This window comes from Drosophila bipectinata, chromosome XR (assembly GCF_030179905.1).
Source record: "Drosophila bipectinata strain 14024-0381.07 chromosome XR, DbipHiC1v2, whole genome shotgun sequence".
Taxonomy (NCBI): Eukaryota; Metazoa; Arthropoda; class Insecta; order Diptera; family Drosophilidae; genus Drosophila; species Drosophila bipectinata.
Window position 1 is genome coordinate 21,155,297 of NC_091735.1, and position 25,433 is coordinate 21,180,729.

At 41.8% G+C, this 25,433-nt stretch overlaps 7 protein-coding genes and 1 long non-coding RNA gene across 10 annotated transcripts; 4 read left to right on the forward strand and 4 right to left on the reverse strand.

Annotated features, from left to right (window-relative positions):
* The first annotated feature begins 593 nt into the window (after positions 1 to 593).
* Positions 594 to 6,782, forward strand: LOC108127201 (coactosin-like protein). The gene is made up of 3 exons (XM_017244116.3): positions 594 to 994; positions 6,124 to 6,447; positions 6,514 to 6,782. Exons 1-3 carry the CDS (start codon positions 944 to 946, stop codon positions 6,628 to 6,630), a joined length of 492 nt encoding a protein of 163 aa, XP_017099605.1. The 5' UTR covers positions 594 to 943; the 3' UTR covers positions 6,631 to 6,782.
* LOC138927763 (uncharacterized) lies at positions 5,862 to 6,829 on the reverse strand. 2 transcript variants are annotated; one of them, XR_011444261.1, is made up of 3 exons: positions 6,689 to 6,829; positions 6,143 to 6,636; positions 5,862 to 6,074 (listed from the first exon to the last, which is right to left on the reverse strand). It is a non-coding gene; the product is annotated as an uncharacterized lncRNA (long non-coding RNA). The 2 variants fall into 2 exon arrangements; XR_011444260.1 differs by having other exon boundaries at positions 6,138 to 6,636.
* Positions 6,830 to 15,276: 8,447 nt separating this feature from the next.
* Positions 15,277 to 17,338, reverse strand: LOC108127173 (uncharacterized). The gene is made up of 4 exons (XM_017244064.3): positions 17,114 to 17,338; positions 16,521 to 17,050; positions 15,685 to 16,468; positions 15,277 to 15,619 (listed from the first exon to the last, which is right to left on the reverse strand). Exons 1-4 carry the CDS (start codon positions 17,191 to 17,193, stop codon positions 15,538 to 15,540), a joined length of 1,476 nt encoding a protein of 491 aa, XP_017099553.2. The 5' UTR covers positions 17,194 to 17,338; the 3' UTR covers positions 15,277 to 15,537.
* A 328-nt stretch (positions 17,339 to 17,666) lies between these two features.
* Ost48 (dolichyl-diphosphooligosaccharide--protein glycosyltransferase non-catalytic subunit Ost48) lies at positions 17,667 to 19,357 on the reverse strand. Its single transcript, XM_017244066.3, has 2 exons — positions 19,169 to 19,357; positions 17,667 to 19,010 (listed from the first exon to the last, which is right to left on the reverse strand). The coding sequence occupies exons 1-2, from the start codon at positions 19,308 to 19,310 to the stop codon at positions 17,803 to 17,805; spliced, it is 1,350 nt and encodes a 449-aa protein (XP_017099555.1). The 5' UTR covers positions 19,311 to 19,357; the 3' UTR covers positions 17,667 to 17,802.
* Positions 19,358 to 19,547: 190 nt separating this feature from the next.
* Positions 19,548 to 20,629, forward strand: Dlip1 (Dorsal interacting protein 1). Its single transcript, XM_017244069.3, has one exon. It carries the CDS (start codon positions 19,621 to 19,623, stop codon positions 20,191 to 20,193), a length of 573 nt encoding a protein of 190 aa, XP_017099558.2. The 5' UTR covers positions 19,548 to 19,620; the 3' UTR covers positions 20,194 to 20,629.
* Positions 20,320 to 20,949, reverse strand: NdufA3 (NADH:ubiquinone oxidoreductase subunit A3). Its single transcript, XM_017244071.3, has 2 exons — positions 20,736 to 20,949; positions 20,320 to 20,673 (listed from the first exon to the last, which is right to left on the reverse strand). The coding sequence occupies exon 2, from the start codon at positions 20,663 to 20,665 to the stop codon at positions 20,432 to 20,434; it is 234 nt and encodes a 77-aa protein (XP_017099560.1). The 5' UTR covers positions 20,666 to 20,673; positions 20,736 to 20,949; the 3' UTR covers positions 20,320 to 20,431.
* A 216-nt stretch (positions 20,950 to 21,165) lies between these two features.
* On the forward strand, positions 21,166 to 23,979 carry Dsor1 (mitogen-activated protein kinase kinase 1). Of its 2 annotated transcripts, none has more exons than XM_017244068.3 (4): positions 21,166 to 21,695; positions 22,353 to 22,983; positions 23,084 to 23,410; positions 23,475 to 23,979. In XM_017244068.3, exons 1-4 carry the CDS (start codon positions 21,586 to 21,588, stop codon positions 23,586 to 23,588), a joined length of 1,182 nt encoding a protein of 393 aa, XP_017099557.1. In that variant the 5' UTR covers positions 21,166 to 21,585; the 3' UTR covers positions 23,589 to 23,979. The 2 variants fall into 2 exon arrangements, with proteins under 2 accessions (XP_017099557.1, XP_017099556.1); XM_017244067.3 differs by having other exon boundaries at positions 21,168 to 21,695; positions 22,344 to 22,983.
* Positions 23,980 to 24,303: 324 nt separating this feature from the next.
* Positions 24,304 to 25,411, forward strand: LOC122321921 (complement component 1 Q subcomponent-binding protein, mitochondrial-like). The gene has a single exon (XM_043213034.2). It carries the CDS (start codon positions 24,405 to 24,407, stop codon positions 25,338 to 25,340), a length of 936 nt encoding a protein of 311 aa, XP_043068969.1. The 5' UTR covers positions 24,304 to 24,404; the 3' UTR covers positions 25,341 to 25,411.
* The last annotated feature ends 22 nt before the right edge of the window (positions 25,412 to 25,433 follow it).

The following is a 25,433-nucleotide window of genomic DNA, read 5'->3' on the forward strand; positions in this document are numbered from 1 at the left end:
ATTCTAAACCATTTTTTCGCTAATCACTAATAATTAAATTTCAATATGTACATATTAAGGTATTAAAAACATAAATAAATAGTATAGAAACTTTGAAGCCATTTTTTGGTACACTAATCGAAAAGTTCTAGTACACCTGTCAATGTCTTAGATGTAAAAAAATAAAATAATAACAAAAATAAACCATTTTTGTCGTTTTTAGAAGAAGACATGCTATAAATAATTAAAAAATATTTTTGTTTCTAAACCGGTTTTTCGCATATTTTATCTTTCCGCCTTTTATAATAACTAAAAGTTAACGAATAGACCATTGCAGGGAAAACTTGTAAATATAAATTTTATTTGAGTCTTTTCTTAAAAATAAAAATATTCAATCCGGAAACATCTATAAAATTCAAATAAAAATTACTTTCAAATTTCCGGGCGGGCTTTGCAGGAATGGACTTTTTTCGATTACATATCGACCAAACATAAAAGATCGATAGCCCGCACACAAGTAGAGTTGCCATTTATTGTTCGGTGCAAGACGTTGCCAGATCGTCAACAAACAAAATATTGACAAAGAACGACAACCCTGCTTCAATCTTTTTGAATCTCCATCTGCGAAGAATTGACTGAATCCACGAAGAACCGTTGATTCGAACGGACTGCTGCGGCAGAGTATCTTTCTATCTATCTATCTATATATCTGGAGCTTGTGCATTTTTTTTTTCGGCTCGCCGTTGTGTATATTTTTGTTTTCGTTTGTCATTTTGTGTGCCGCCTCAATTAGTTCGCCGGTTCCCCGTCCCAACTGCCGGGCCATCCGCTCCACCAAGTGCCGCACAGATTCATTGAACCCTCGACTTTTGAGATTCTGAGGCCCGCAGTAGCGGCAAGAGCAGCATCAGCTTCAGCACCAGCATCCCCAGTTTCCAGTTTCAACCCATCCAGCGTATCCAGAATGTCGGACGGCATCGAGGTCGAGCAGATAGTGGAGAGCAAGCCGAGGAGGGTGAGTCAAATCCCTGGCCAGATTGCCGGCCGATCCTCCCATTCCTTGTACGATCCCTCCTGCCCTCCTGCCCTCCTGTCCGTCCCCCACACCCGGTGACTCTTCCCCGGGGAGATATGCGGGCAGGAAAGTGGGAATGGTGTGTGTGTATACCAGCAGAAAGCAATAAATGCGTCAAGGGACAATCGAAATTAAGGGGGCACATCCTCCTCTTGGCACAACACAAAAAAAAAAAATTATTTTTAGAAACTGTAGAGGATAAAATACAATATTTTTTTTAACTAAAAACTAAATTTTAAATTACCTTTCATCTTTTTGGGGGAACATTTATAAAAATTATGAATTAAATTAAATCACACTAGTATTTTTCCACCGTGTAAAGAGGTGGACCCCCCCTTAATCCCAAGATGCGATGGGGGCCAGACCAAGAGAGTGAAGATACCGGGAGAGCGCCAAGAATCAGGAGCAGGAGAATGAAGGAAAAGAAAATCCAAAAAAAAAAAAACAGACGAGAGGGAGATATGCGACTGATGGAGTTGTGTGTATCTGTATGTGTGTGTCTGTGTGCTGGGCTTTAAGGGGTTATATACAGTTGTGATATATGAAAAAACCGATTTTTTTTTTAATGCATATTGTTTAAGTATATTCTATTGGGAATACTCTCACAAAAATTTATAACGATCGGAGCATTAGAACCCAAGCTGTAGCTATTTATAGCGCACTATCTGCATATAAAACTTGAACAAACTTGAAACTTTAAACGCGATTATCTCAGAATCTTTTTTTTGGGAAATTACCTTTGCGGTGGACATGATTACTAAAAAACTACTAATCGGATCAACACCAAATTTTGACCACTTATTTATTATGATATTAGCTAGTCCGTGAACGAGGGATTTTTAATTTTTTTGAAAACTCCTTTTTTAAAGCACAAAAAACGAAAATCTTATACCTTGAAAAAGTACATTTTTTGTTAAAAACGTCGCCATTTTTTTATTAATCAAAATTTTTAAAAATCCCTCGTTCACGGACTAGACAATACAATATACTAACTAAACTTTTTTGAATTTTGGATTTCGGCTGAACCGTTTTCGAGAAATCATGTCCACCGCAAGACACCATCGAAAAAAGACGATCCGGGAATTCGGCTATAACATTTTGGTTATGTAATATTTTTTTATGAAAAAATTTAATTAAGTACCCAAAAACATCTACTAAACAACGTCGGTAAAACATTTTTCATAAATATTTTCTATGGTGTCAAAAAAAAATCGATAAAAATCCATATTTTTGCGCGGTACAACTGTATATAACCCCTTAAATAACTCTGACTTCTGGCTCCAAAAAAAAAATATAAAGAACCGGAACATGTTGCCGGCTATCCCGTCTATGCGGGGGCGTCTGCGCACGCACTTACACGCACACACTTACACACTGGCAATGTGACCAAGTGGCAAGTATCAAGTTCAAGTGCATAAGCGAACGATGCGGTTTCTGCGTCCCCGTCGGCGGCGTATAGCTTTCCAAGATTACGGTTATTTCCAGCTGTCAAAATACGGCTAGACTCCAAAGCGGAGAGAGCGGGAGAGTGAGAGGCAAGGTAGCTATCGTTGGAATTCAGCTGATCGCAGGTTCATGTGATTCTCCTCTCCAGCCAACCCTCCCCCTCCTGGCTGCCACTTGAGGGCACTCCACTTGCACTGTGCTCTGGCAAGGTTAATCTTTACAGCTATGATTGCTTGAAACAAAGAACTCCTTCACCCCAAGGGGAACAACCTGCCGACATTACGCCTTCTTTCATTTTTGGCGGTCGTCCACACCACTCCCACACACACCACCACTCATATGAGTCACGAAAGAACTGCTCCTTTGTCTCCACCCCAAGTGAGTCACCCACTCACCCGATTGTCCCCATTGGAGGTCCTCCAATGACTTCCGATTATATTCATTCGTGTTTGAAGCGCTTTGTGGATGTCTTATCTTAAAAATATTAGTCAACATGCAGAAGCATATGCAAAAAGCAGAAGGCGATAAAAAGCACAAAGCACAATCCCAAAATACTCTCATTTCGATCTGATGGTGGAGATAATTTTCGCTACTGGGGGGTGGGGGGATGCATCCAAAAGTGTTGGATGTACAACACATTGCACCTGCAATTCGCTGATCGTATTCAGTTTCGTTTTCGTTTGCAGTTATTCTTTTTTTTTTTTATTTTGTATTTTATTATGAGTTATACGTGTATATATGTACAATATATACTGTGTATACTGTGTATATATCTTTATAGGCATTCCAACTCACCATGCTTGGCTACGTTCCGATTGACTAAAGCATATTACTCAGTTATGGCATATGCATTCAAGGAGGGTGGGGATTGCGAACCCGTATCTACACGGAGAGAAATGATCTTCGTAGAGCCGTATTGATTTCCTTGGGCGGGTGGTAGCGGTGGCGGTGGGGGGGCCTGAATCATGATAGTCGGCAATCGTTTATGGAAGTGCGGCAGTGCCACTATCGCCATTACCATATATGGAAGGCCAGGAGTTGCCTGATGACACACACACACGAGAATATGAACAAATATATATATATGTGTGTATACCCAACCCCCATCTGATGTGACTAACCCACAAAAAAAACACCGATTGTTTTTTATGATCTGTAAAATTGGAAAACAAAATAAGAGTCACTTTGCTCGACACTAATTGGCCAAATCCAGATCCCCAGATCCCCGGCCCAAGATACTCCACAAATATTAGAAATTTCCGTCGTAAATCGTTTTCGATGTGTGGGTGGGTGGGTAGGTTGTTGCTTTGGCGGTTTCTTATCAGACCCGCCCCGGCGGACAAACACACCCCCCAAAGCCGACAATGTCTCCTCCTGGGCGCAGTCGCATCTAATAATTTCTGTTTCTGTTTCTGTCGTGTTGTCACCACAACAGTCACAGCCACTAGTCACAGAGATATCACAAAGGCCTTATCGTTCTTATCGGATTGCTAATTTTAGGCCATCACGTATCAGGGCGCTACTTTCTATAGGGTATATCGCATAGGGTATTCCCGCCTTCGTTCCTAATCCAATTCTACTATTTGGAATATATGTATAATATTTCTGCAACGGTTCAACTAATTAATTCAAAACAAACGGGTGCCCCAGCTCTGCTCAACTTCTCGCTCACAACAACAGAAAATAATAAAAAAAAAAAAGAAGCTCTTCTTGTGAAAGTTCGGCTTTGGGTTTTTGGGCTTTAATTGTCCGGCTTTTTTGATATTTTCGGCAGACGAGCCCAAGTTGCCGTTTGCCGTTTGTCGCTTGTCGTCTTCCCTCTCCAAATCTTCAAATCTCCAAATCGCTTTGCGCTTTTCTAATTGATTTTTCTCACAAAAACGTCCGGTCATTGAACGCATTATGAAGCACAGCTTTTGGCTCTAGCTCCCGGCTTCAGTCCGATCTCCATCTGTATCGGTATCTGTATCTATTTATTGTTCCTTCCTCTAAAATGAAATACAAAAAAAAAAACAGAAACCCTATAGCAGAATACCCGCATCTTCATCCCGCTTCCCGGGTTCGATCTCATTCGTTCAGACCCCAAAAAAAAAAAGTCACTTATCACAATCTGTGACCTGCTTTTATGTCTGATTGAAAATTGTCACGCGTAAATTGCTTTCAATGAAGCGATCTGATGGGGCTTAAGACAATAAAAGCAAGACAATAACCGGCAATCGTACACCGAGAGAAATGATGCGATCCTCCAGAATCAGACCCTGATCAGACAACCTCCAGAAACTCCACTATCATATCACTGTGGAATATTTCCATTATCGCTTTCAAGCAGTTTGTTGTTTGGATATGATATCTGAGATTTTTTATAGTTGGTTATATAATTCTTATCTAGAAATATCAATTCCTAAATGGGGCATTACCTTGACTTTTACTTTAATTGTATAATGTGTAAGCATTATTTGTTCCAGTTTTTAAGTGCAAACTAAAAATAATTATCTTTTCCACGTACGAATTTTAAGAACTCTTTTTAAAACAGCTTTGCATTTAGGCTTTACCTTAAGCCACTTTTTCTATCAAAAATAAATCCACAAAAAAAATATATACTTGGAAGAATAATAAACCAGTATTATTGAAACTATATCTCATACATATACATATTAGCGTCCCAAGATAGATTAGCCAAGATTAGCGTTCTCTTTAAAGTTTCAACAAAAGTGGTAGAAGCAACAAATGTTACTAACTTTAAAAATATATTATTTTGTATCAAAAATAAAGCCTAAATGCATTTTCTAAAGGAATTATGGAATAATAATACTTTAAGAACTTGAGGATAAAATCATGCCATTTATTCGAGAGTAATACATATATTAATATATTTTTTACCTTAAATATCAGCTCCTCAATATGTACTCTATAAAGTAAATACGAATTACTCTAAAGTATTAGAAGCAAAAAAAGTTAAAACTAATTATTGTTTACTTTAAAATTATTTAAAAATATATTTATGTATCAAAAATAAAACCATTAAAGCATTGGATAAAAAAAAAAATTAAGCAAAGTAATATCTTTTTTTATATATAATACATACAATAAATATATATTATATTATGTATATATGTATACATATATAATACTATTCTATTTCTCATAAATACTTTATAAGGCTAAGCTATACTATACATATGTGTATGAAGGTTTACCCTTTAAAGTTTCAACAAAAGTAGCTCCAATTTACGCTTCAATTTCTCCCGGTGTACAACCAAAGAAAATATTAAGGGCATCGATCCCAACTGATACCATTTTCGAGCAGAAATGCAGCGTAATCCCCACATTTATGATTACAATAAATAAACACTCTGGCCACTAAAATGTGAACAAATAGTTGCTATGTATTTCCTGAAGCCGAGTGCATGGCGTGCTTGGGTTTTAGTTTTTCTCAGACACGGAAATAAATCAAATCTGATTGGATTGGAACGGATCGTATTGAGTAAAATCGAAAGCGAAAGCCAGACTGAGAGACGCCTGAGCGGAGGCGGAGGTGGAGGCGATCCGCTTGGCCAAACCATGACATCACTTCCTAAAAAAAAAAAATAATAAATATATTACTATTTTTGTATACGCCGTAGATGCCATTGGCCACCTCACTGGACAAGGACTCCATTCGCGAGGCATACGAGGACGTGCGCTCCGATCTCACAGACACCGAGTGGGCGGTGTTCAAGTTCGACGGCCCCCAGATCGTGGTCCATGCCAGGGGCCAGTGCTTCGAGGAGTTCCGTCAGCAGTTCGGCGACTCGGAGCGCGCCTTCGGCTACATTCGCATCCAAATGGGCGACGAGATGTCCAAGCGCAAGAAGTTCATCTTCCTGACGTGGATCGGCCAGGAAGTGGGCGTCATCCAGCGGGCCAAAATGTCCACGGATAAGGCGCTCATCAAGGACGTGCTTAATGTGAGTACTTGATCTCCACCACGTCCAATGGATGGGACGGTTACTAATCCTTCAAATCTCTTGCAGAACTTTGCAGTGGAGCTGCAGGCGGGCGTGGAGACGGAGCTGGACATCGGCCTGTTCCGGGAGGCGTTGAACCGCGCCGGTGGTGCCAACTACGGTACCGGCATCCGGGATAACTAGGCGTTCCTGCAATTATACAATTAAACTATTTTTTTTGTGCATCTCTTCAATCGCTTACCAAACTGCTCCTTTTTACTTAATTATGAATTAATTTTTACGCAATTTTAAATTTGTATATTTTACGTAATATAATACGAAAATTGTAACATTTATTCCAAGTGTTTGGCTTCCAGCAGAGCGTACTATTCATGGGGGTGCCAAGGACTAAATAAGGGTCCCTTGGAAACCAATTGCTATATTGGAGACACGAGTTATCCATATACTTTTGATTATACTAGGGATTTGGTTTTAGATAGGGTACTCCTGGAAACCCATGGGGGTTTTGATTATATAATATTATTATAATTATTATTACTATTGTATCATCTTATATGATTTTTATTACACTTAAGATCTGTTATTGATAAGGATTCTCTTGGAACCCGTCGTCATATGGGAGACTCTGGATTAACCTTAGAATTTGAACTTAGCGCTCTCTTGGAAACCCATTGTCATATAGGAAATATACCCATTGTCATTCCTTGAGGTTTGCTCTTATATAGAATCACTAACCATACAGCATATAGACAACCCATTTCATACAACGAAAATGGACGCGAAAATTTCTTGCGACAGGCCCCAGCAGGCCCCAGAGCGGATTTCTTACGCTCTCTTACGCTCATCGTTCGTTCATCTTACGCTCATTCTCTCATTAAATTTTTTCTGTTTCTCAGTCTCTAAACGGAGCGCGATGAAGAAGGTTGGCCTGCGCTTCGGTTGATCTTCGTATGTATGCGTGTCACACATTCACATACATGGGTGTATGTGTGCGTGCGATTTCGTTTCGAAGCCAGCGCACAAAATTTTGATTTTTCTTACTTTTCAGGCTTGCTACCCTAACCAAATTCGGGTATTCGTTATTTGATGAAATGACGAAAGAAATTATATTATTTTTTATATTATATTTTTTATTATTTCAGCATACATTTTTAATTTATTTACGAATAAGATTAAGTGTTAGTAGTAAAATATTTTCTGTATATATATTTTTACGAATCATTAAAATCAATATACTGAGAAAGTGTCAGAGTATATTTCAGTCGGAGTCACTTAAAACGCCGATTGCTTTTAAGTTTTTGTTGTTCTGCAAGAGGCTTGTGCATGCCTACTCTAACGATGGAATGATTTTTAGGGGAGGGTGAAGACACGAAAACAGCTGATGGACTTGTTTACCTTTTTTGTTTACAATTTTTCAGGCACTTGTTATTATTTTGGTTTATTGTGAGATTTTATTAAATTATTGTCGTTAATTTAATAATTTCCCTATATATTTAGAAACTTTAAAAAGTCGCCGCTCGAATTTGTTACAGATATATATACATATATATAAATATATATATATATATTTACGTACTTATATATGTATATATATATATATATGTATTTATGTCGGTATCCAGGGAACACCACGAGGAGGCCATTGCGATTGCGATGGAGTCTTCAATGAAGACTTTCGAGTCGACTTGAGATACCAAAACTAATTGGCTATCTCCTTGTTCCCCACCTAACATAACCTACTCCTAAACTAATAATAAAATGAGACAATTACAAAACCAAAAATTATTCTTTGAGTATTTTTAGTTTCTTTGAACCTGCTGCTGATGCAGCTTTTCCTTTGAAATACATTTTTTCTGTTAGCCATTTGCTGTTTTTCCTCAATAATATTAAAACAAATCCGTCAAGCATTTTCATCCTGTGTTCATAACAGGGATGGCTAACCGAAAACCAATTAGAATATATGCTGGATTTTTCAGTGGAGGATATGCAAGATTGAATAATTGTTTTCTTTATTCTGTTCATCTGTGGCTTTTTTTCAAATATTTTCTTAAAAACAGAATAATGTATTTCAATCAAAGAAAAATAGTAGTCAGAAGGAGCTTTAAGTTTTAATGTTTTATCAGCGCAGTCATAATTTTTATTCAGTATAAAATTTTCCGTACAGGTTTGTGCTTCTATTTTTTTCTTTAATAGATCAGCACACACTCCGCAATCTTTTTTTTCCAGAATTTTAAACAATATATAGCCTGCAAAATATCGCAAGGCATTGCTATCAAACTCGTCACCAGTTGCAATATCCAAAACTTGCTCAATTTCCGTCTCGTCATCTGAGAACATCTCGAAATCGGTATTGTCTTCGTCGGTTTTTAACTCTTTGCAAGTTTTATTTAAGCTGCAGTCCTGGATAACGTTAATTAACATTGTATCTTCATCTGGGCCGCAATTACCAGATAATGATTTCGAAGTTAATATTTTCATTGATAGCATTTTTGACATTATTGTATTAAATTCTGACATCGATGGATTGTTATTTGTTACTCCGCGAGCCCTTATTAAATAAAACAAGTTTTCTAAGGGGTCTTGATTCAATTTCGCGGTTGATAAATAAAAGATTTCGGAGCTCCACACACTTTCAGATAGTGCAAGTACTGATGAAATTGTTAACATCATGCCGTCAATGCAATGTACTACTTGTGGATATTTAAATTCTGCAAAATAATTCCTCATTTCTAAGAGGTAATTGTGAACGTTATTATTATTTTGCAGTGCACACCTGTACGGATTTTTTTCATACAAAACATGGCTATTGAGGCAATCAAAGAGCTTATTAACCTTTTCAATAAAATTTGCCGTAGCTTCTGCGCTATTTCGGCATTCCACAAATCCGCCAGAATCAATCACTGTTCGGATTGCGGCCGAAACAGTGTGGCTAAATATTTGTGTTGCATATTTAACTTTCATTTTTTCAAATGAGTTTGGATTTATATGCTTCGCCGTTACTTTGGGACAAAGCCTCGTTGAGTTTCTAGACTCAATTTGGTATAACTTCCTTATTATATCCCAAGATACATCTCCATCCGGCGTGTTTAAATTATTTTTTATTAAAAGGTTTCTCAATGATTTTATAAGATGTGGGGCATCAAATATTGTAAATATTTCTTTACCGTTAACATTGAAACTCGGCTTGTTTATGTTAACGCCCCATTTCTTAAATGCAGCTCTATTATTTGAGCCTTGATCGCATATTATGGCACGTACGTTTAACCCCAACGTTTGCGAAACTTCTATGTTCGCTTCAACTTTTTTCATGAGGCAATCATGCTTAATACCGTTAGCCGAAACAGTATAGCTTAAAACGTACTTCCAATTTTCAAATAAGCCTCTAGCCATGAAGACGCATACTTGCTGCCCTAAAAATCGAGTTCTTTTTTCACCATCATTTTCAAATCCCTGAATTTCATCGAGAGCGGTATTATATTGCAGTCCTTTTTTGATTTTTATTTCATCACAAAGGATCACTGCTTCTTTACCTTTCTCGCTCATTTCACCAACAATTTTCTGGAGGTTTTCTAGAAAATCAGGTTGAAATCCTGGCGTCATATTTTTAAAAAGAGCCCATCGACACAACGTACTTTTGGCAGGAAGTTTTAACTTTAAAACATCCCTCATGTACTCATACGTTCGCGAAGAATAAAAATTTATATTCTGGGCTATCACTTTTTCTGCGCTGTTATATGAGTTCGATTTTTTTAGCAGCATTTTGCATAATGTTTTGGCCTCATCAGAAACATGAGGTAATTTATTTATAATATTAAATAAATTTAGGGTGCTTTTTCTACTATTTCTCATACCCTTGCGTCTACTAGAATTTTTCATTAAAACAAAAGCCCTTCTCATTTTTTGCATTTTTTCTTTGTATTTTTTTAGTTCAAGAGACATCTCATAATTCTTTTTTCTGTAAAATCTCTCATTTTCTTCCCTCTTCTGGCAATTTGAACAAAAATCTTCTAACTGAGGTGAACTTTCTAAATTGGGAGTTTCTAAATTGGAAGGGCTACCTACCCTATTTAAAAACTCTTTTCTTCCTATTGGGTTAATATAAGTGCCAATTGGTTCTTCCGCCCCATCATCACAAAATTCAAATTGTTCACATGGAACAGTACTGTTCGGACGCAATAGTGAATTGTCACATAAATTTAAAGTGGGTACGGCATTGCTTCTAAGCCTACTTTTCCCAATATATTTACTTTCAAAATGTCTGTTACAAATTCGCGCAGTTCGTCTGTTAAAAGTGTCATCCAATTGGCACAATTCAACCCATTTCTTAAGATTCCTATCATCCGATGGAAAAGAAAACAATCTAACTGGAATGGAGTGTGATGAATCCCTGTAACTCCCCTGGCAGGATGCAATAATGCACTTGCGTCCATTTTTCCTAACATTAGGCCGACTCATTTCAAAAATATTTAAACCGAATATTTAAATAAATTATTTAAGGTTTAAATAACTAGATTTATACTTGCAATTGATGATGATGTAGCCACGGACGCTCGGAAAGTTTACGTTTAGTAAAAATATTTCCGAAAAATACGTTAACACACCGATACTAATCACTTTGTTCACAAAAATCAGCACTTAATTTGGTCCTCACGAAAAACGCTCCTCACAGAACAAAAATAGAATGCCGATTAAACCATTTTCCTCTTTTTCATCAAATGGCAATATTTTAGGCGGGTAAATTAGGTTGGTGGGTAAGCCAAGTGGCAACCAAAAATTACAAGAATCAAAACAAACCAGAAAAAAAATAGTTTTGGCGCGCAAGTTAACACTTTCATTGCCAAGAACTCCAAAGGCATACCACAGGGAAATGACGGTGTGTAAATACGGTAGTGACATTTTTATATTCATGTATATATTTTAAATTACACAGCAGATCATACAATAAGATATGCACTATAGATCATAAAACCATATAAGAATCCATAAGCATAAAACCAATGTAAATATATATATATATTTATATACATATATGTATATATATCTGTAACAAATTCGAGCGGCGACTTTTTAAAGTTTCTAAATATATAGGGAAATTATTAAATTAACGACAATAATTTAATAAAATCTCACAATAAACCAAAATAATAACAAGTGCCTGAAAAATTGTAAACAAAAAAGGTAAACAAGTCCATCAGCTGTTTTCGTGTCTTCACCCTCCCCTAAAAATCATTCCATCGTTAGAGTAGGCATGCACAAGCCTCTTGCAGAACAACAAAAACTTAAAAGCAATCGGCGTTTTAAGTGACTCCGACTGAAATATACTCTGACACTTTCTCAGTATATTGATTTTAATGATTCGTAAAAATATATATACAGAAAATATTTTACTACTAACACTTAATCTTATTCGTAAATAAATTAAAAATGTATGCTGAAATAATAAAAAATATAATATAAAAAATAATATAATTTCTTTCGTCATTTCATCAAATAACGAATACCTGAATTTGGTTAGGGTAGCAAGCCTGAAAAGTAAGAAAAATCAAAATTTTGTGCGCTGGCTTCGAAACGAAATCGCACGCACACATACACCCATGTATGTGAATGTGTGACACGCATACATACGAAGATCAACCGAAGCGCAGGCCAACCTTCTTCATCGCGCTCCGTTTAGAGACTGAGAAACAGAAAAAATTTAATGAGAGAATGAGCGTAAGATGAACGAACGATGAGCGTAAGAGAGCGTAAGAAATCCGCTCTGGGGCCTGCTGGGGCCTGTCGCAAGAAATTTTCGCGTCCATTTTCGTTGTATGAAATGGGTTGTCTATATGCTGTATGGTTAGTGATAGAATCCTCTTGGGAACCACCGCCATATTGGAGATCAGAATTACACCTAGTTTATGGTCTGATCAGGATCCTCTTTGAACCCATCGTCATATGGCAGATACGTGTCATCACTTTCGATTTGATTTTATATGGGATCGTTTTGTAATATAGGAGATACATTTAATAAGGGCTCTCTTGGAAACCCATGGTCAAATATGATTCTCCTGGAAGCACATCGTCATATAGCAGATACTTTGGAATTTCGATTACACTCAGTATTTGATCTTTATTAGGATTCTCTTGGGAAACCCACCGTCTTACAGGAAACAATTAGCAATTTTAATGACGTTTATAATTTTGAGATTTTGAATTTTGGTCATTTTGGAAGCAAAGGCTCGTAAAGACATCGATTGCATCACCCCACGGAAAACCCAAGCTATTGGCTGTATAGTTACTGCGAATGAGCGCTCCTCCGTTATAAAACCAGATCCTTCCAATGGGCGTCTGAGGCATCATCGCGTAACCCAGATGGCATCCACAAGCTGATAGTCATCCTCTAGCTTGCCGTTAGTGCGTCCATTGCGCTTCTCCGGAAAACAGCGGCTTGTACACTCAAATCCGACATTACAAACGAGGGTATAAAGCTTTACAAAACATTCACTTTTAACTTAATTGGACCAAAAAATATGAAGAATTTTGGAATTTTTTATAAATCGAGATGTTGACGAGAGGAGATCCGAGTTTAGACTGAACATTCTGGGTTTCATCCGAAACAGGACCAGTTATAGGGTTTTGACAGTTTGGGTCATAGACTACTTGGGTTTGTTTCTTTTTTTAATTTTGTGTGAATATTAAATATTGTGGCAGAAAACTGGGCCTATGTGTAACTTAAGTTAGAGGTGGAAAAATATGAAAGTCTAAGAGTTATTCCGGATGAGGTCCAGCGGGTGAGTTCTGGGCATCTGCTCGCTGTTGTCGAGGAGAGTGGTCGCCAACTCGTTGGGGTGGTTCTGTAGTCTCTGGATGTACTTGCTGCTGCTTCTCCGGATCTCCTCCTTCACCCATGGGAAGCCAAGAACCTGGTAGTCATGGGCTCCAGTAGCGATACGGAGGGCTTTATTTTCAAACGTCTGGATAGTCTGAATATTAGTCTTGCTGGCCGTGCCCCAAAGTTGGATCCCGTATGTCCAAATTGGCCGAAGAGGTCCTTAGCTTCGACCTCCTACCCATAAGCCAATAGTACGCCTTCAATCTAACTTCACAATGCTTTCGCTTTTTGACTAGGTGAGGCTTCCAAGTAAGCCTCCTGTCTAGCGTGAAGCCCAGGATTGGCGGTGGATTTATCGTCATTTACTTGAATATTCCACCTTTTCTGCCAATCACCGAGAAGATCTAGTTGCTCCTGCATGACAGCAGCTGCCTCTGTAGCGTTGTCAGCAGCGGTCAGGAAGGCGGTATCGTCCGCATAGGTCGCTGCCATTATGTTGGGGCTCCATTACCTTCATTACCACCAAGAAAAGACTTTGGAAATGTATGAAAATGTTAAATTTTTATTATTCTTATACCAAATTAAAATATTAATATTAATCCCGAATAAAAATATTTTTTATTATATTTTACATGTTATAATATTTTGTCCCCACACTAGCTCCAATTTGGTACACCAAAATTATTCCACCTTCGCCCAAATGATTAATAATCTTCACCACTACCCTACCGCCCACAAAAACAGCATATTTTGTTGAAATTTAAAATTTTTATTATAATCGCCAAAAATTATATTCCAAAATTCTGATAAGGTTAGTTCTGGAAAGCGCTGGACATCCTTCGGTGAAAGCCAAATACCGGGGACTCAAGTCGCACACTCATCACACATCGCATTCGAGAATGCTTCAATTTTGAAGATAAACGTCGGAATTTAAATATCGTGAAACGATAGCGAATTCATGAATTGATTGAAGGAATGGTCCCATCCCTCTAGATCAGTAAGGGCGTCTATGACAGAGCCCCGTTGCAGAGCCAGGCTCTGGACGGTGTCATCCTTGTCGACCATCTTTCCCTGGTAGTAGAATCGAAAGTTCCCAATGGGCAGGTTCGCTTCTAGGCTGTAGGCACCCATCAATTTGGCCAATTTCGAGTCACTCTTGATCAGGAACCGATAAATGGTCTCTTTATCAGCCAGCACCTTGATGTAAACGCGATCGTCTTCTTCCATGGAAGCTTTCTTGGATTCCGTGTTGGGCTTGACCTGGTTGGGCTGGACAGTATCTAACGCGGGCTGCCCGGATATTTCCTTCTCCTCGTCATCGTCCTTTACGAAAGATACCTCCGGTGCCGCATTCTCAGGAACTACGGCAGCGATGGGGCTCTGGGTTTCCTTGGCATTCTGCGACCCTTGGGAGGAAGCAACTCCAGACACTCCGAACGAGATCTCCGATTCGGTGATCGAGGCGTAGGACGAAAAAACGGTTGTATCAGACATGGTTACTTGAATTCGAAATTCCTTGTACTAAATTACAAAATGTATAAATTATTATGAATTTTGAAACTGAGCTGTGATGTTAGCTCTAGGAAACTCGTTGTTATACTGATCCTTCTACAGATCATCCGAACGGCTCCGGACTTTTCAAGTCATGGACTACTATTAGTCCCAGATTTTGATGAATCTTTTACATCCAATGTTTTTTTTATGCAATAAGAAACTACATATTGCGAAATTCATTAATAAGACATGAGAAGGTTAAATAGCCAACAGACTAATGACCAAACGGGTCAAAAACATGTCCCTGTACAAAAACCATTATAGAATACAATACTCTGCTTAAAAAATCCTTAAAACCGTAAAAACCTCAATGATATCTTCGTGTTTCATGACCATCTATATCCATATCTCACCGCGAATGAACCTCAAAGCAATGGTCGGCAGGGTGTCCCCACAAGAGTCTATAAATTACAGAGCCACTATTCAGAATATAGTACTACATAGTTTATAAAAAAATGCAATTTTGGCTTTAAATTTTCTTGTTTACTGAATTACAAAAAAAAAACGCAAGATCGTTCTTTCTTGTCGTCGTACTGATGATTCGCTGACAGCGCACGGAAGGTCTTAGAACTAAAGAGATGATGCATTTGAGTATGATGCGCAATACGTTGGATGCTGGATGCTGGATGCACTAATGCCGTGGTGTGTAGTTAGTCTAGCTGGAAAATTTCCTAATTTGCGTTACATATTTGCTGCCGCTGGCCTGGTCGAAAAATAGCTGCCTAGCGGTCCCGGAAAAGCACCGAATGGAGTGCATCAATGTCCACCTCCACGCCCGAGGAGTTGGTGGTAACTGTGCGAGAGCTGCAGAAGAAGAAGTATGAGTCTCGAGTGCTATACACTCCAATGGAATATTGAAGTACGCTCACCTTGCCGATCGCGAGGATCGGTTGGACGAGTGCGGATTGACCAGCACACAATGCATGGGCTGGTCATCAAACTCGCGATGGTGGTACGCCTCCACAGCCATTTCGGCATGCTCCAAAGTCTTGTATATAACCTCGGCGGTGCCGGGGCGCACGACATGGGCATCGTACATGGGCCCTATATCGTTGAAAAGCTCACGAATATCAGCCGTGGTTACGTTCGCGTGTAGATTGCTGACTAGAAGACGGTAGCCAGCCTTGTTGTTGGCCGCACCCAGAGGTGGAGAACGGCGTGAAGATTTTGATTGGGTCAAAGTGGATCCAGAAGAGCCACCGGCAGCGCTGCCGCCTCCGCTGCTGCTACCGCCACTACCACCGGTTCCGCTGCGGCCGCCCCTGGGGACGACCTGTCTGGCACTACCCCTATTTCTATTTTCATTAGCATAGATTCCATGGGAGACACGGCGATCCGGTTCGCCGCCAAACAAACGGGCACGCAGCGACTCCGGCAGATTGGTGGTGGGCACTATGTTACGCTGGCGGCGCTCAAAAAGCTTATCAACCGTATCCGAACGGCCCACAATAAGCGGAGATGGCAGCGAGGGGCGCTCGATACGATTGCGAGCCGCCTCGTATATGGCAAACGGATCATTGGCAATGTTGTTCTTTAGCGGAGCTGTGGACATCTCCACGTCGTCGTCCCGATTTAAATCGTAGCCACCAAACGTGTAGCGTGCTGGCGGCTGGTTAGTGTAGTTGCCAAAATGCAAAGTTCGGCTTATTTCCTCTGGAAAAGAATAGTTTTAAACGATTTTCGGATATCATTGCCCATTACTAACCCTCTTCAAGTTCCTGCATATTATCATGATCTACGTAGCCGCGAGGCACAAATGCCTTGGACGCCGGGTTCAATTTGGATCCGTTAAACCGTCTGGTCGGCGGACCACGATCGTCATCAGACTCTGAATCGTAGCCGGCCTCGATAACTCCACCACCAGACCGGTCGGACATAGTGATAGTGCGTTGTCCAAAATGGCCCAGGTGGACGCCCACTCCTCGAGCATGACGCGAAATGCTACGCACAGGCGGCGGCGGCAGGGACAGGGATTCGTCGGACGAGTTGACGTCAAGTCGCTCCTTCTTACGCTCGAGCAGTAACTGACGGGCATCGATGCCCGACTCGCGCATGTTTTGGTTGAGTATTTCGCGGGCATCCGCAATCTTGGCACGTGTCTTCTGAATGATTTTGTTCCGGGCATCAAAGGAGCGCGGCACCGGCTGATCCGACTGCATGCCCCCTTGTCCTGGTCCAGCCTTAAATGCCGGCTTGTTAAGTAATTTGGGACGCGGCTTCGTATAGCTCGCAGTACTGCAATTCATCCATTGAATACCCATTCTCCCATAAACGCCATTTTCAGTTTATTTAACTTACAATTTTTTGTCAATTGGCCGGCCTCCTCCTTGAGCGCGCTTTCGCTCTATAATCTCGTCCAGACTTAGGTCGATGTCCATGGCTAGTTAGTTTGTAAACGCGCGCTGCGCCGTTGCAATTATTCCAAAATGTTTCTAAATATGTGAATGAAAAATTTTTTAATTTTCGGAAAAAAATATTAAGAGAAGCGGTGGCTTTTCAGTGATGGAAAAGGCAAATATAATCAGTGTGGCCAGTTAAGTATAACAATATCGATAAGATTTTGAAAATATCGACATTTTTATGCGATAGTAATGAATTTTTCATGTTTGTTTTGCGTATATTTTAAATTTTTATTTTAATCAGACTTAGAATCTAATTTATAATCCTATCATAACTCTCTAATTTTGGGAGTACAAAATAGTTCGAACAGTGACTGTTGAAAACGGACCAAACTTATGGTAACACCAATAATAAAAAAAAATAAATATATTAATACGCATTTTAGTTTTGGTTTTTAGAATTTAAGAAATTGTTTTATAAATTAAAGTTTATTTAGAAAAAAGTATTTCGCTTCTTGCATACATCATTTAATTTTTATTAAAAAATAAAACGCAATCGTATTTATTGAATCAGTTCCCCAATTTGGAACATGATTATAATGTATGATTTGTGAACCACAATTTAAGAATGTAATTGCAAGTGCTACACTACTGAGTCTTCTTATCGTCCTTGGAGCTCTTGCCAGTGGGCTCGTCTTTGAAGTGCAGGAAAACGAAAGAGAAGACAAACACCCCGATCATCATCGAGAAGGCGCTGGTGTAGTAGGGAAAGGCGCTTGGAATGAATCGCTCGTACTGGGTGTGCTCCAGGGGCCGCACTGACACCTGGGTGGTGCTGTACAAGTGCGTGTAGCCGACACGATCGTAATCCACCTTGAACTGGTACACTCCGTAGACGTCAGGAATCTTGAACTTGGCTTCGTAGGCTCCGGTCTTTGTTTGCTTCAGATAGGTGCGCACGAAGGGATCTATGCGGACAAACTCCAGCTGAATATCGTTGGCCTTGAAGGCGCGCCACTGTCCATCCACCAGCTCTTCAATGGCGATGGTGTAGACGACGGGATCGGTGATGGTGTAGGCCTGCTCTGGCGGTAAGCGTTCGCCCTCCTTGTTGTGCTGCACAGAACCGACGCGAAGACGTCCGGTTTCACCGAACACCCACTGGCTGATGGACTCGGCTACAGCCCGGTTTCCGGCCTGCTTGTGGAAGACTCCACTCTGGGCGTACTGTACTGCCGTGGTGAAGCTCTCGTCGGAGAAGAAGACCAGGGAACCGGAGAACACCACACGGGCGTTGTTTCTTGCCTGGAGGGCAGCAATCAGTAGGGTACCACGGCCCACAGCATGCGGGTAATCTGTAACGCTGGAATCGGGGTTGTAGCTGTAGGCACTGCTTTCGGCTGTGAGGACTTTCAGGACCAGAGGGTTCTCCTTGTCGGCAATAAGACCAGTGCCGCGGTAAATCAGAGGGGCTGCGTCCGATTTTCTATTTGCCTTGCCCACGATGGTGTCCGCCTGGATGAGGTTCTTGGCCGAAGTGAGGATGGTGGTGTGGTCTCCAGCATCGCTGGCATCGTAATTCAGATGGTCAATCACCGCGGCATTCTCCTCGTCCAGCTCGAAGCCACATTCCGAGGCGAATTCGCGCAGAGCATCGCCGGATTTCTCGCTGCCTGCCACCAGAACATTGCCGCCATCGTCCACAAACTGAGCCAGTCGTTCTACGCTGATGTCTCCACCGAATTCCTCGACACTTGGGGCAAAGATGATCACGTTCTTGTAGAGATACTCCCCATACCGGGAAAGCAGCAGACTGGAGTCATCCGCCAACTTGTATGTGAGTTTGAAGCCTCGATCTGAAAAGAAAGATTTCGTTAGTTGAGATACTTAGGAGGTAATATTCTCCTAAATGAGTATCAGCTTAGCACTCTTCAAGAATCGACGGGTGGCAACCGCCCCAATCATCCCATGAACTTTTGTCCACGTCAGAGGTTAGCCGGCATTTTCATTTTACCTTGCAGCGATTTGAAGAAAATGGAGTGGGTTTCGCGGATGGCCAGGTTGTCTAGTAGCACCAAGGTGTTAGCATCCGTTTCCAGGACCGCCTGGCAGTGCACAAATGCCAGGACGGTAATTAGCAGAGCCTTCCACATCATTTTTCGAACTACTTTCCGGCTCTTTTCACCAAACACACAAAAAAAAAATGATGGCCGCAATGTGCCCAGATGCAAGTTATTTTCAAAAATACCATATTTTCCCTTCGGTACAGTTTTTAAATTTTTAATAAATTTAAACATTTATATTTTAAATTTAATAATTATTTTCATGTCAATTTATTTTAATATTTAAAAAGAGTTTAGTTTTTTTAAATAAATTAAATTGCATGGTTTTTTTATACGGTCCCACTGTTGGCTCAAAAAAACAAACTCTCACGATTGAAGAACTTTTTGGAAAAACTGAAGCGAAATGGACATTTTTGAGAGCTTCTGCCGAACCTGTGGCAACGAGTGCCTGGAGCCATTGAACATCTTCGAGGAGAGCACCAAAACAATGGACAAATTGGTTCCCATCGCCGAGCTGATGTCCACTTGCCTTCCTGCCAGTTTGCCGCCTCTGGACTTCGCAGATGATTACCCCAAACAAATATGTCGCATTTGCCTAAGGAAGCTATCCCTGGCCTACGAATTCCATCACCAGTGGCTCGGAGCCTACAGCGAGTTTAATGTGGCACTGAAATTCGAGCAGCGCAGGAAGCGAAGCATTGCTAACAAAACACAGAAATCAAAAACAGATGAGACACCACAGACACCCGTGGAGCGCGTCGAGGAGGCTTCGCCGGAGGTAGCGGATGCCGATTGGATGGGTTCCCTGGCTGAAGAAGCACCCACTTCTGCCCAAGAGAAGGAAGTTAAAAGTACGAGTGGTATGGACAAACAAAGTTGTGCACGGCGGCATCGGTGCACCGTTTGCAATGAGCGATTCCTCACAGAAAAAGCTTGGCGTTTTCATTACAAATTCGCACACAAGTCTCAAGAATAATCATCGTTTGGAAGAAGTCTTCAAATGACCATATTATCTTTGCAAAGGTCTCTAGACCTATCTATCTCAAGTTAGAATCCAACATGTATAGTCTCTAAAACAAGCTCCACTAGATAAAACATATCCTTCTGTACATATAGATTTTTTTACTTAGCTTTAGCATGAACAAAAAAAAGGAAAGCTGAGAATGAGACTACCGGCTGGCGAAGATTCTATCCCATGTTCTGTCTCCATCCGTTTAGTCGTCCTCATCGTTGCGCACCTTTTCGGCACGAGGATCGTCATGGCGGAAGACAACATAGCCCAGCTTGTAGCGACGGTTGTCACCATCCTTAGCATAGTAGTTGGCCACTCCGATAGTGGCCATAACAATTCCGCAAAGTGCCAGAGCGGATCCACCGACAATATCGGGAATCTCGTTCCAGGCGCGCTTCAACAGCGACGTAGAGCCACGGGCAGCGTTTGCCGACATCTTGTGATCTGTGGGGTATATTTCCACATCAAATCAAAGCAGTTAAAAGCACTATTTTGCCAATATTTACCAGAAATTCAAGCGTTTAAGTTACACAACAAGAGGCAAGCAGCTGCTGCAGGTGATGGCACTTGATTCCCTTGAAGGTATCGATAGTTTCAATTTATCTATCGTAACTGCAGCTAATTGTGACTTATTTCGAAAAAATGCAATTTAATTGCAATTTTCTAGTGAGATTTAAGTTTTGAAAGAAATATCAAAATAACTTTATTTCAATTTGTAACGGAATTTAAAATGAACACTACATGATGCTACTAGATTTGTTATTTTTTTCATTAACAATTTTCACATAATTTAATATGTTATGTTCTGCATACCGGATTAGAATCTGGAAGCTAAACATAATTTATAAAATTATAATATATATATCAATTTAGTAAATAGTATTTTAGAATTTAAATTTGGTGGCTCCATGCACTTGCACCACTTGGTCACACTTGCATTTAGTTCGCGCATCGTCTGAGCAAAAAAAAAAGACTAATTGAAGTCGGCGAATTTGGCAAAGTGAGAGTGCAAAAAATAGGTAACTCTCGGATTGTTGTTGTTATTGATGCATCATTGAGTCGAACGGGGAACCTGCAAACGAAATCATTCACCTGCCAGCGGGAATAAGACGGAGATTTTGCAGCTGGTCGTCCCCCACCGCCTCCGCCGACGTTCCCTGCCCCTTCCCCCATCGGACGCCGCCGCCGCCGCCGCTGTTCGTGGATTGTTGTTGTTTTTCCCTCGAAAATTTTCGTTAGTTTTCGTTTCGTTGTTTGTTTATTGAAACGAAAGTACAGCGGAAAAGGAGCTGGGAGAGGAGCAGGACCACTAACTGGAATCGGAGCTAGCGCAGGAGCCGGAAGAGTGCCGTGAAAATGTCGAAGAACAAGCTGAACCTGGTGCTGCCGCCGGTGAATTCGGAGGCAACTGGTGCGGCCACCCAAGTGGCACCCACACCGCCATTCAAAACCCCCTCGGGCACAGAGTAAATATCCCATTCAGCCATCTAACTAGAATATAATGCAATTTTAATCCCCATTCTCACTCCCATTTCCAAGTTTTCATTTATCAAAGGTGCTCTTTCGTGCAGGGTTTTTCCTTTTGTTTCCTTTGATAAGATTACAATTAAGTTGCAAGCCCGATGATTCGAGGAAATCCAATCCGCCCAAGGAAAGAGAGTGAGGCGAGAGAGAGAGTTGTCGGCCAGGTTGCTCTCTTTTTCGCTGGTGTGGGTACTTTGGGCCGTTCTTTTGGGCTTCTTATGACGCAGGCAACCCGCCCACACCTGCCAACAATGCCAGTCAAGATCCTAGGACTCCAAGTCAAAAGTTTATTTTAAATAAAAACTAAATATATTAACTAAAGTAATTGGGAGAATAATTGGAAAAATTAAGTCTCTTTTTTCCAAAAAATAATGTCAAAGTTGTTAGAAAAATGCTATTACACTAACCGGTATTGTAAACAGAAACCAAAAGAAGTCGCGAAAGTGCACCCTCACCTCACCCACACACCCACACCATCCACCATCCAACCCTAAACCCAGTCCTGCAACTCATACCCCGGCATCCCCTCGCATCCCGTTTTCAATTTTTCGTTTTGACTCGCAAAAATTCATTAAGAGGTTAAATTAAAGCACACACAGTTTGCTGGGCAAGCCGAAGACGAGCATCGATGCGCTGACGGAGACACTGGAGGGCCTGGACATGGACGACACGGAACGGAAAAGGATCAAGGTCTTCCTCAGCCAAAAGGAGAAGATCGGCGAGCTGTCGGACGAGGATCTGGAGAAGCTCGGCGAGCTGGGCTCCGGCAACGGAGGCGTCGTCATGAAGGTCCGGCACACGCACACACACCTGATAATGGCCAGGAAACTGATCCACCTGGAGGTGAAGCCGGCGATCAAGAAACAGATCCTGCGCGAGCTAAAGGTCCTCCACGAATGCAACTTCCCGCACATCGTCGGATTCTACGGCGCCTTTTACAGTGACGGTGAAATCAGCATCTGCATGGAATACATGGATGGGGGATCCCTCGATCTGATCCTGAAGCGGGCTGGCCGGATACCAGAGTCGATTCTGGGCCGGATAACACTGGCCGTGCTGAAGGGATTGAGCTACCTGCGCGACAAGCACGCCATCATCCATCGGGACGTGAAGCCGAGCAATATTCTCGTCAATAGCAGCGGCGAGATAAAGATCTGTGATTTCGGCGTTTCCGGCCAGTTGATAGACTCCATGGCCAACTCGTTTGTGGGCACCCGCAGCTACATGTCGGTGAGTGGGCTAAGGATCCTCTAAATCTAAAGATGGTTCAATTGTATTGGGTAACCTTGGGCAAGCATGTACTGATTACTAATCTTGGGTATTCTTCCAGCCGGAGCGACTGCAGGGCACTCACTACTCCGTGCAGTCGGACATCTGGTCGCTGGGCCTGTCACTGGTGGAAATGGCCATTGGCATGTACCCGATCCCGCCGCCGAACACCGCCACGTTAGAGTCAATATTCGCGGACAATGCCGAGGAGGGTGGCCAGCCGGTGGACGAGCCGCGGGCAATGGCCATATTCGAGCTTCTGGACTACATTGTGAACGAACCGCCGCCAAAGCTGGAGCACAAGATATTCTCCAACGAGTTCAAGGACTTTGTGGACATTTGCTTGAAGAAGCAGCCCGACGAGCGAGCCGATCTCAAGACCCTGCTGGTACGCAATATCTACGCACACATGCCACATGGCAATGCACTTATTTGCATCTATTCTCTTGCAGAGTCATCCGTGGATACGCAAGGCGGAGGTGGAGGAGGTGGATATATCGGGATGGGTGTGCAAGACAATGGATCTGCCGCCGTCGACGCCAAAGCGCAATACGTCGCCCAACTAGATGCAGATGCAGCTGTAAGGCATTCACTACATCATAGGCATCTCCGGCATCTCGGGTGCACTTCGGGGCACCCCGATCCCGATCCGATCTTCATTACCTTCCTATATCCGCTCACGCATACACGTTATTTATTTGTATGTAGCCATGTACTGTTGTATCATATGTAGGCGGGTATATATACGTTTTAGGTATATGCATGTTATATATATCCATTTCTTTCGATTCCTTCCGACCTCTATCTGTATGTGTCCCCCATCACACGACCCCTGTCCCCGTCTCCCGATTTGGCTTTGGCTGCATCTTCGCCGCACAAAGCCAGACAACTGAATGAAAGAACTTGCAATTAAATCGAAAATAAAGAAATCGAAGTCATACCATGTACGGTGAGAAATGCATCCCGATTTGTGAATGGGCATGGGGGAGTCGGTCGGATCTCTTTGTTTTGAAGTTGCACAAAGGGGGAATGACTATTCCTGCGCTGTAAAGCACTGTGTGGAATGCTTGCCTTCCAAGATGCAGCGCAGTATTCATGCCATTTTGGATATAGCTTGGATTCCCTGGACAAACCCCAGAAGGACTTACAATCTAACCTAAAATTTAGCAGCCCCTGATTCAAGCATTGAAATATTTTTCAATCCATGTAGAATATGGCATCTTAGGAGGCTATGCATCTCAAACGTCAAAGTCAAATTCTGAGCTGGGTCGGCTCCAGTTCACCAGTCTCATTTGTCAACCGACTTCAGCGGCATACACATCTCAAAATCTAATATTTTTTTTGTAACCCTTCCGCCCCCAATTTTCTAACTTTTCGATACAATGTCTTGGTATATGCGAATGTTCCGCCCGTTGCCACGCACCATGGACCAGGTCGTGCGACACGGTTGGTTGCGACAAGGCTCAGGAGTATTTGTCGCCGCTGATTATAAGGGAGCAAGCCCCATTGGACACAGCATTGCGATGTACAATATTACTGGCCGACGACCCATCTCCACTGGCAACTGGCACGGAAAGGAGCATCAAAATCCCCTGGCGGAGCAGGAACAGGAGGAACATAAGGAACAGGAGCAGAAGAAGAAGCGAGAAAATCATCATGGTTTCACACTGAATCCGAAAAAGGCTGAGGTGACCCCATTGGAACGCCATCTGGTCGAGTTTCTAACCGGGGAAATCATCGAGGAACGCCGGATACAATTGAAACTGAATGCGCCGCTACTTCTGGACGACTATGTGGCCATATTCCGCGGTTCGGAGGTCGAGTTGGTGAAGACAACACCCAAGGAGCGGGTCACCATCGTCTTTAATGTCAGCAAGAGTGTGCCGCCAACCGTTCATGATGAAAGCACTCCGATGCGGAGTGTTCCCAAGTTCGAGGTCCTGATCAAGCGGGACGAGGTCCTGCTCGCACTTCACTGCCAATTTTTCCAGACGGCCTTCAAGGATGACACGGAGGGGGAGCCGAAGCCGAATCAAAAGTATGCCGACATGTTCTACATTAAAGACGTGTCATTGTACGAGCACGACTGCACCGACCGCTCATATACCATTGAGGCCAGCCTGTTTGTCGATGATCTCTACGACCTTCTTATGGATATGCTGGCCGAGGTGGGGATCACCAACGAGTTTGTCGAGAAGGTCTCGGACTTGGCCACCGCCCACGAGCATGCCTCATACATTGAGTTTCTGGAAAACTTGTCCAAATTCGCGGTGGGTCCGCCGCCGCCACTTGGTGGCGATGATGGTGGCACCGAATAGCTTTCTACCAGTCTAATTTTTGTATAATTTTCAATAAAGACGCGTGTTTGAACTGCGCGCTTCCAATCTAAGGATACTTTTCCGTGGTGTTTT